Source organism: Lolium perenne, chromosome 7 (assembly GCF_019359855.2).
Source record: "Lolium perenne isolate Kyuss_39 chromosome 7, Kyuss_2.0, whole genome shotgun sequence".
NCBI classification, from domain to species: Eukaryota; Viridiplantae; Streptophyta; class Magnoliopsida; order Poales; family Poaceae; genus Lolium; species Lolium perenne.
In genome coordinates, this window is record NC_067250.2 from 142295192 (window position 1) to 142306020 (window position 10829).

The 10829-nt window shown below is 49.1% G+C and overlaps 1 protein-coding gene across 1 annotated transcript; it reads right to left on the reverse strand.

Annotated features, from left to right (window-relative positions):
* Nucleotides 1–8156: 8156 nt before the first annotated feature.
* On the reverse strand, nt 8157–10056 carry LOC127318697 (ribonuclease 3-like protein 3). The gene is made up of 2 exons (XM_051349169.1): nt 9346–10056; nt 8157–8471 (listed from the first exon to the last, which is right to left on the reverse strand). Exons 1-2 carry the CDS (start codon nt 10054–10056, stop codon nt 8157–8159), a joined length of 1026 nt encoding a protein of 341 aa, XP_051205129.1.
* Between the last annotated feature and the right edge of the window lie 773 nt (nt 10057–10829).

Consider the following 10829-nt stretch of genomic DNA (forward strand, 5'->3'; position numbering starts at 1 on the left):
CAAGTCTTCGAATAAGACCCCAACTCAAGAACCTTCCATGTAGTAGGGAAACCTACCCAAGGTGGGACTCCCACCCAAGTGGGATTCCCACCCTTTCATGAAGGGGGGTGGCCGGCCCCCTTAGGTGGAGTCCACCTTGGAGTCCCCCACTAGGGTTGGCCGGCCATGGGGAGGTGGAGTCCCTCTGGGACTCCTCCTTCCTTAGTGATTCCTTCCGGACTTTTCTAGAACCTTCTAGAACCTTCCGTAAATCACCGGATCATTTTCAAACTTATAAAATGACTTTCTATATATGAATCTTATTCTCCGGACCATTTCGGAACTCCTCGTGATGTCCGGGATCCCATCCGAGACTTCGAACAATACTTCGAACTCCAGTCCATATTCAAGTTCTACTATTACAACATCAAACCTTAAGTGTGTCACCCTACGGTTCGCGAACTATGTGGACATGGTTGAGTACTCTCTCCGACCAATAACCAATAGCGGGATCTGGAGATCCATAATGGCTCCCACATATTCAACGATGACTTAGTGATCGAATGAACCATTCACATACGATACCAATTCCCTTTGTCACGCGATATTTTACTTGTCCGAGGTTTGATCATCGGTATCACTCTATACCTTGTTCAATCTCGTCTCCTGACAAGTACTCTTTACTCGTACTGTGGTATGTGGTCTCTTATGAACTTATTCTTATGCTTGCAAGACATTAGACGATATTACACCGAGAGGGCCCAGAGTATATCTATCCGTCATCGGGATGGACAAATCCCACTGTTGATCCATATGCCTCAACTCATACTTTCCGGATACTTAATCCCACCTTTATAACCACCCATTTACGCAGTGGCGTTTGATGTAATCAAAGTACCATTCCGGTATAAGTGATTTACATGATATCATGGTCATAAGGACTAGGTAACTATGTATCGAAAGCTTATAGCAAATAACTTAATGACGTGATCTTATGCTATGCTTAATTGGGTGTGTCCATTACATCATTCATACAATGATATAACCTTGTTATTAATAACATCCAATGTTCATGATTATGAAACTAATCATCTATTAATCAACAAGCTAGTTAAGAGGCATACTAGGACTCTTTGTTGTTTACATATCACACACATGTATCAATGTTTCGGTTAATACAATTATAGCATGGTATATAAATATTTATCATAAACATAAAGATATATAATAACCACTTTTATTATTGCCTCTTGGGCATATCTCCAACACATAATGCGATAATCTGCATGTGCGCCTAAACCATCTGTGCACCGATGCTTGCCTCCCAGACCCGTTAATCCAAAGAAAAAAAGGGACTGAGCACTTACCTCCGTCTGCATGTCGGCCTTCACCTCCCAGACGTCGCCGAACGCCGGCGCACCGAACAGATCCGCCACCGCCTTCAAGGCCGCGGATGATGAAGCCTCCTCCACCAGATCCGCCGCCACAATGATGGCTGCGGCAGCATCAGCGCCTGCGACGCTAGATGCACCCGCATCGCCATGCCCTCCCCCTCTAGCAGATTCGTCGGCGTCCAGATCAGCCGTTGCCGCCACCACCGGGCCGACGACGACCGAGCCGATGACGGAGGTCTCCACGGCGGTCATCCTCGCAGCGACCGCCGTCTTGTTCGACTCTCCAGCACCGCCATCCCCTCCAACCGCCTTCGGCGATGCATCCCCTTCCACGACTGCCAGCGTCTTAACATCGTCCGCGCCAGATCTACTGGATCGCCGACGATCCACTACCTAAACCACCGGCGGAGTGAGAGGGAGAGGGAGAGGGAGAGGGAGGAGAGTTTTTTGGCGGAGAGATGGGGTTCGGAGAAGTGGGGAAGGGGGAAATGGAAGCGGCCGAGCGGGTCGTGGTATTTTATATGCGCCGACGCCTCCGCTCCCTCGCCACGTATGTCTACATGTCACCGACGCCTCCTCTCCCTTGCCAGCTTACTCGCCACGTCTTCCCCGTATACGTACAAAATACAGTATAACTGACTCCCGCGCGGCCCGCTATACACAACGCCGAACCGGTATCGGGTAATCTTGACCGTCCATGTGTTTTTCACCTCAACGTCGTTCGCCGGGGGGGACGCCGGAGCACAGGCGATCCGTACAACGACAGCTAATTGAGCGAGGACAAAAGTCCCAATGTCAACCCAGGGAAAAAAGGCTTGGTTAAAGCCTGGTGCAAACACAGTCTTAAAATTAATGTTGATGCCGTGTTTTCCGAAGAGAATAAAACTGGAGCATCTGGCGCCGTTCTGAGGAATAGCGAAGGAGTTTTTGTTGCAGCATCAAATACCTTTATACTGCTTGTGGCATCGGCACACATGGCAGAAGCCCTATCTGATCTACATGGATTAGTTCTTGCAAACTATTTGGGATGCAACGTGATTGAGGCTGAATCAGATTCAATGGAAGTTATTCAAGCTCAGGACAGGATAGAATCTGGAATGATTCAACTGCTATTTATGCCGACATTCTGTCTAATGCAGAGATGATAGGGAAGGTTATTTTTAATCATTGTGGGAGAGAGAGAGAGTAATATTGTAGCTCATGAATTAGCTAGCTCTAGTTTCAATTCAGAGGTTGCGGAGTGAAAAAAAATTGAAAACTGACGGGACGCCCACCAACCAAGCGCGACATGGCGACGGGGGCTGAGCTTGCGCCGCCGGCCGCCTGATCTCCCTCCCCCGTCATCCTCTCCGGCCACCTCAACCAGATCCGGCATCCCCTCGACATCCTCTTCCCAGCCCCGCACGCGGCATGTGAGGGCTCGGCCTGCTGGCGCCGCGGCCTGCCGCTTCGGTCCTGCTTCCCATGCTCGCGACGGCGGCCTGCTTGGCCGCGCCACCCAGCGCCACTGCGCTGGCTGCAGCTGCCCTCGCCTCTCGCAGGTCCGACCCGGCCATTCGGGGGCGAATGATGGTTCGTCGGCGCTCCAAGGCTTCCATGGCTGCCGTCCAGGTCCCGCCGGCTGCCGCTGCGGCTCCCCTCGCCGGTGGCTTGGAGGTGCTCTCCCCGCTGCAGCCTCCACTGGCTCCGGACTGGGCCCCGCCCCTGGCTGCTGGTAGCACCGCGGCTGGCTCGGGGCATGAGGAGGAGGCCCCCCAGGAGCTCGTTGGATCGAGGCGTGGCATGTCCAGTCAAGCGATTCAGGGGCAGTTGATGAAGAGCTTGAAGACGACAGCTTCGGCCCCGTTTCCCGCTGCATCCATGCCCATCGTCGCCATCTCCTCAGGCATGGCCAGCGACCCTCGAGCCGTTCTCTGCATGCATGGGATTGCTTCGTCGTGGTCACCGCCATAGGTCTGTGATGGCGGCTGCTCCTCCAACCGGTCATTGCCCATTTGATGGGCTGCTCTGCAACCCTTTCGTGTTGGTCGAAGGACTCGGGTACTTGTCGGTTCCGCCGGTTCCCTCGGGTGGTGCTGCCGAGGTGCCCCTTCGTGCTTGTGATGCACCGTCGGCCCCGAGCTTGCTTTGGGTTTCTTCTTTGGGCTCCGACAGCGATGACGACGGGGATGAAAAGTTGGCTCCGCAGTCACCGTTGGCCTGCAGCAAAGGCATCGTTTCCGGCTCAGTTTGTGGCACCACGGATGATGTCTCCATCAACGGCGTTGTCCCTGTTGTGCAGGCGTGCGGCAGCCTCTCTGCTGTTGACACTCTTGGCGACCAGGATGGCTGGGTGCAGGTGGGTCGGGGCAGACGCCCTGACCGCGAGCCGTCGGCTTTGCTTGAGAATGAAGGCCTCGAGCGTAGTCTCGCTTTCAAGCGTTGGGCTCGTGGGAGATGTTTTCGGTGCCTCGAGCGTGACCACCATGTCAACACATGCACTGCGCCCTTCAGATGCATCCGGTGTCGTCGTCCTGGTCATCGGGAGCGCTTCTGCCGTGCACGCTTTCCTGCTGCTCGTTCTCGCTCTCTGGACACTCGTGCTCGTTCTCCGGCACGTGCTCCCTTTCAGCGGAGCCGCTCTCCGCCCGCTCAGCCTTGTCGTTCGTCGCCGCCCCGGAGTTGGGTCGAGGTCGTGTGCCACTCGTCGTCTCCTCCAACATCGCCGCCAAGGCTCTCTCCAAGGTGTTGTGAGGAGTTCAATGTCAACGCCAGTTTGGACTCCCGCTTTCAGTGCCAACTTTCCTTGCTGCGCATGGAGCTCACCCAATTGGTTGCTACGCGCGTCGAGGAGGCGACTCGCCCCCTCCGTGAGGAGGTGGCAAGTCTGAAGTTGTTGTTGGCACATGTTGGTGATTCTTTGGAGCCGACGGAGGCATGTTCTTCAGGTGGACATGAGCTCGCCACCGTGCAGGTTTCACTTGCACTTGGCTCCGCTGAGAAAAAGTCATCTGTGGTTGAGGAAGAATATCTCTACAGTTGTTTCTCTCCTCGTGGCAGCCCCGACCAGTCGCTGCAACCTGTTGTGTCGGTTGCCTCGGAAAGCGAGGGCATAGACGAGACCTTGGCTCCGGTGTTGCAGATCACGCCAGAGCGACATGAGTTGTGTGGTGATTCTCCTGCGGTGCTTCCGCTGGTGTTATGCTCTTTGGAGACCTTGGAGGTGGCCATGACACCCCCGCCGCCACAGTTGGAGCCTTGCCAGTCCCTCGCCTCTTTGGACTGTGGAGCAGTGTTGGCGCCTAGTTCTGAGGCTCTTTTTGCAAAAGAGCTTTGTGGCTTGCTCGCTAGTTTGGAGGCGGCTAGCCCTGGATATGGCAAGGACATTGACTGCGTCTTGGCAGGAAAGGCCTCAGAGGATATGATTAGGAGGGTGGAGAAGTCTCTCAGAAAAGTATCTATCAGGAGCATAAGAAGGAAGAGAGCCGGTTGATTAGTTGTTGGATTCTTTTTGTTGTCATGTCCTTTTAGTGGGTCTTCTTTGCCACGTTGTGCTCTCGGATGTCGGTTCTACTTGGTTTAGAGGTTGCTTTCTTTTGATGTTGTTCTCTTGTGGGTGTCCTGTTGTTGTAGGTTTTCGCTCGGTTTTCTCCTAAAAATCGAGCAACTTCTTCTTAATTAATAGATGAGGCAAAGCTTTTGCCTCCGTTTCAAAAAAAAAAAAAAGTTTCAATTCAGCTTCATCTTGTAACTAGGTCGATGAACCTCTAGCTTCATTAGGCAAGCTCTACTAAACGATGTAACCATACTGTGATTTCAAGCAGCAAGTTTCAGACACACTTTTTTTCTTACCAGGGTACCTAAGGGGACCGAAAGGTTTTTATGAGGCGGCTTGCTGACTTAATATATTATATTTTACCTCAAAAAAAAACTGACGAACTCAGGAACTGACGATGGTACAGATGAACTGATCGATCCATGCATACATATACTTGAATTTTCGACAAAATTCAAGGTAGGGCGGCCGCCCTACCTCGCCCTACTGGGTCCTCCGCCCTGTTCGTGTCGGAGTGGCAGACATGCCATTGCTGATGACGGTGGCACCGGAACAGATAAGGACCCGATGACAAAGGCGATGCATCACAAGGTGGCACACAACCTCGACTCTACCGGCATGAATAAATCTTCGACATTCTTTCTTTCATTTACTACACCAAATATTTATGCAAAGTTAAATAGTGTAGGCCTTTGTTTGGGTAATAATGAAAAATAAACGGTTATGTCTAATAATTAAAAAAGGTAAAGGCGTCCAAATCTCTAATTGTTTCCCAATAAATGGCATGTTAAAATAGCATATTTCTTCATGACTTGGCTAATGATCATAAATAAGGTGCATTTTGTGGTTATTTTAGAAACTAGTAAACGTAGTCTTCTGAGCTGATTATCTGGGTGAGTCTTCTTTTTTAGGGTAAACGTGTGCTTTATTGATCATAAAACATAGTTTTTACAATCATTAGCAATCAATGCCAACAAGCAAATCGGAACTGACTCGCTTAAAACCCCACTAGACTCTCGTTTCCCTAGTTGTGCCAGGCCATGGGCCACCTGATTACTACTTCTACCAATATTCTTCAGCCCCAGCCCTGGATTTCCGAGTAGATACTCCATGAAGCTGATCGGTCAGGGACTAGGGAGTAAACCGACTGGACAACACGCTGACAGTCAGTCTCGACAGTGCTTGGGAACCTCTGGATGTCACTGAGATGTTTCGGTCCCTCTAAGCATGCCCTGGCTTCAGCTTCTTCCGCACTCGCGTAGTACTGTATATAACTGTAGGACGATTTGACGACACCTCCTTTTTCATCACGCACCACGGCGCCAAGCCCTGCCTTCTTGCTAAGGGCATCCCATCCTGCGTCCGCGCTCGCCAGCAGCGACCCAACAGGAGGTGGTCGCCAAGTGGACTCCTCATCAGGGATAGGTCTTACACTTTGGCTCGGGTGGAGCAGACCCTTACCCTTGTTGTCCATCATCTTCTCGTTTTCCTCCATAAACGATGTCAGATAGTGTTGTAGAAAGGGAACCGAGGCAGCCACTGATGATTTTCCTTCTCCATGCTCAATGTCATTTTGGTGGTGCCATGCCCGTCAAAATAAGAACATGAGCTTGTCTCTTAATTATGGCGCAGCAGTTGTGATCATATTTAGAAACCACACCTTCCCTGTCATTAGAAATTCCTTCTCAGGTGGCAGAGCCCAAACAACACGCATGCCTTCACGCAAGGCACGCGCTGGGTGCACGTAACCAAAGCATGATGCCCATCCTCCACCTGTGTTCCACATATTGAGCAAGTAGGATTTACTTTGCTAATCCTCCGGTGCACGTTCTCTAGAACAGTGAGAGTATTTGTTGCCGCCTTCCAGCTGAACACCCGAATTTTCTGTGGAACCCGGGCTTTCCAAATGTAGTCCCATACCGGCCAATCTCCCAAAGGAGCAGAGCTCGATTGGCCAGTTGCTAGCCGGTCCATAGTCGGTTGCAAGCCTAGCCGATAGGCAGACCGGACTGTGAAAACACAATTGTCCTCCATGTTCCAAGCAACAAAGTCCTCTGTAGATCTTTGCCTAAGTTTGATTGCCAGTATGGCTTCAGCATCATGTGGAAAGAAGTAGGTCCACATTTTATTCTGATCCCACGATCTTGTGTTGGGGCTTATCAATTCTGATACCCACCTCATGCATGTCTCCTTCTTTTTACCTGAAACTTTTAGGGAGTCACTTCACGGCAGCCAGTTATCTCGCCAGATAGGCAGATACGAACTTGGGAACCATCGCCGATTCTCCAAATGGCTCCTCTCTTGAGTAGTTCAAGACCAAGCATCACACCCTGCTAGGATGGAGAGGGGTTCCGAATAAAAATTGTATCTAAAAGGTTCCCATTAGGGAAGTACCTAGCTTTGAGCAGCCGTGCACATAGACTGCCGGGTTGCTCGATGAGCCTCCAAGCTGTATCTAAAAGGTTCCCATCTGGGTGAGTCTTTTGAACCAATCATGTAGCCTTTTGTTACTTCTGATTTTCTCGGTTTCCAATCTGACATGACATTATTGATCTTCTGAATGGCCACATCGTTATAAGCTTGAACATGCTTTGAAGCTTGACAAGCTTTGAAGCTTCCATTCGTAATGAGTACTTTCAAACTTTGTTAATTAGTGCTCAATGACCGACACTTTGATTTTTCAGAGTTCAACTTTCCATGATTTTGGCCACATAAGTACACGACTATTGAGTTTGTTGCTCGATGCATCGGTGCATACATGTGAATTCTGAGAAATCCATTGTAACAGTATAGTTGATCCTGAAATATAGGCTGTGCAAATGAATTGATCCAATTTGCCATTAATACATTATGACAGACAATGCTGGGTGGAAAACAAAATAAGGTTTGTGTATTCGGCACACACGAGGAAAAACCCACCAGTTGCACTCACACGAGCATAACTTATGGGACAAAAAAACCTGGTGCACAACAAACACGCCTTACTGATCTAGTATCCGAGTTTCGCAAAAAAGAAGAAGAACTAAGCTAGTATATATAATACATTCAACATTACAATAAACATAAGCAAACAGGTACACTACAACTATTCTTGAAATCCAACAGCTCCGTCAGCTCCACCATGATACGGTCGATACGACTCGCACAATCAGGTGGAGAAGGGTCAGGGCGTAGTAAATCCTCATAGAAAGTAGGGGAGACCCAGTCACCCATGCTCCATTGCAACCATTGAAACACAATGCTCGGGATCATTTCTTCCTCCAAACTTGGGTTGGCAACTTTGCACTTGGGTGTTGACCCGCGATCTTGTCCTTGATCGTGTCCAGCGAGGACTTGACTGCCCGATTCATTGCGACATCCTTGCTCCTGCCGTAGGTTGCGCTCCCAATTGTCTCTCCGGCAAGATAAACCTTCACGGTCCAGCTCTTGGCTGACTGTTTCGTGATGATCTTCGCTTTGACCCTCATACGATGGTTCAGCTCGTTGAACTCAGTCATTGGTTGCTCCCCTATCGCAGCCATAGTCTCGGGGCTGATCAGCGGATCAGCCAGCCTCTGAAATACCTGCAGCAGCGTTTTCTATATCAGCGAAACGATTTAGTCCCTCCATTTCTCAAAAGGAGGCTTTATAAAAAATATTTCAAAAGTCAAACAAAGTAAGTTTCAACCAAGTTCTTAAAATCTATATCAATAGATGTAATACTAATCATATGAAAATATATTTAATGGTGTATGTGACGATAATATTGACTTTGTATTGTCACGTAGATGTTACTTGATTAAAATTAAACTTTACATTGTTTAACTTCTCTGTTTAAAATAGCAGGTTATAGCCTATAGCCGCGACGGTTTCTGAAGCTACAAAACGCTATAGCTGGGCTATAGCGGGCTAAATATATATAGCCGATTTTTGCTAAATAATAGGGGGAAAATTCAATATTTTGGCAGCATATAACCATATATAATATATACTTACATCAATAATTCACAAATACATAACATAGTTATATAAGAGATGCACATAACTAAAACATAGTTTGCATATAGTTATGTCCAAAACATAGTTCACAGATAGTTAAAGACATAGTCATCTCCAAACATTACATTACAACATCATTAAGTTGCAGCAGTTCATGATATAGTGATGTCTATAAATAGGGTCGCTCTAAAAATTTTGGGTTAAATTTTTTAGATCCGTTAAGCAGAAAAATAGCCACTAAATTAGGACAAAATAGCTATAGCCAGGCTATTAGCGGCTATTTTCATTTTAGTATTCGAAGACTTTAGCCGTAGCCACGAGCCTCGTCGAAAGGTTATAGCTAGGCTATAGTGGGCTGTTTTAAACAGAGTTTAACTCTTGAAGAAATTTGTATGTTTTCTTTTGAGAAATAACAGGCGAACTAGTATATGTGCCGTAGCCGAGTGGCCGTTCCCTTACCTGCCAAACTTGTTCTAGGTCGTCGTTGCAGTCGATGGAGACGGCGCCTATGAGAGACTCAACGATGTCAGAGAGGAGCTTAGGCGTGCAGACTTGCCCGTTGGAGTGGAGCGGATACCCGGCAATCTCCTCCGCGAAATCGTCCACGTCCCGTTGGAACGACGGCACCTCGTGGCGGAGAAATCGATGGAGGCGGTGCGCGAGGGCTGCGCGCGCGAGCTTCTCGTTGTCGACGTTGAGGCTGTGGAGGCGGGTGAGCGAGCTGGACTTGGATCGGTTGCGCAGCAGGTGGTGGCGCGTCACGGCGTTGCTGATGGCCTTGTCACCCAGGAACTCGAGATCCTTGAACGTGAACTCGGCATCCACCAGCTGGTGTGTCGCGCGGAACGACGTATGCGTCAGCGCCTCCTTGAGCAGGGCCTTGTTCTTGAAGGTGTACCCCAGGACGGCCTCCACGGCTGTGACGTCGACGGCGTTGGAGATCCTTATCGCGCAGATTTTGTGGACTTCGGGTTCGGCCGCCTCATCATCGGCGGCGACGTCGGATGTGTCGTGGCCAAGAAACTTCTGCTCATGGTTCAGTTCCATCTGAAGTAAGAGGATGGCCCTGGACACATACTCCTTCATCTTCACCAGTTCATCGTCGGAGTTGGGAGGGAGATCGGCCGCGGCTTCCACGCCCGTGGCAATGGCAGCGACCGTGGTGCTCATGGTAAGGAAGATGGGATCTGGGCTGGCACCGGCGGCCGGAAGGGTTTCGAGAGGTTCAGAAAGACTGATGCCGTGAATGCGAGGGTTTAATAGTTTTTTCATAAGCAACAACGAGGAGATCGTGTGTATCTTCCCCAACAACCAAATCAACATATACCATATACATGTCTTTGATAGGTTTGTATATGCAAAGGTAGATCCCGCGTTTCCTGCCCCTCAAACAAACGGGTAACCGCTGAAATCGTAGGATCACCCACGAGCCGTCAGTCTAGTTTCCATCTCAGGCTGAAACTGAAAGATACTCCAAGAGATTCCCATTCCAACCGCCTGTTTTGCACGCTAACGTAAATATATCCGGCAATTTTTTGATAAATATTCGATAGAGATTCCAATTACACCCAGTATCTGCAACAACGCAATACCCTAATAATAGTACGGATGCACACAACAACAACAAAAAACTAAGAAAAGAAAAGTTCCGCTACGGTGTTCCAGCACTAGCAGCAACAATACAACCACCACCAAGACAATATCTGAACTCCAGTCTCTCCAAAAGAAACGTCTTCAAGAAGGAAGGAAACAATGCACAAGCGCCGTCGTCGCCCGATTAAAATATAGGAGGTTTTCACCCTGAAGATACTCTCCGCTCTTAAAACAATGCCTTCAACAAATTCATTGACAGGCACAACCAATTAAGGTGATTTTCACCCTAAGAGGTGAGACTCTGAATTTCACCTATACTGCCGCCCCCACTTACATACTGCTGTTGCAAC

Excerpts from the sequence above, each read along its gene's own strand:
- LOC127318697 (XM_051349169.1), bottom strand. The coding sequence starts at position 10,056 with ATGAGCACCACGGTCGCTGCCATTGCCACGGGCGTGGAAGCCGCGGCC. Across the intron at positions 8,472-9,345 it reads ACCTAGAACAAGTTTGGCAG|GTATTTCAGAGGCTGGCTGA; the intron begins GTAAGGGAACGG and ends ACGCTGCTGCAG.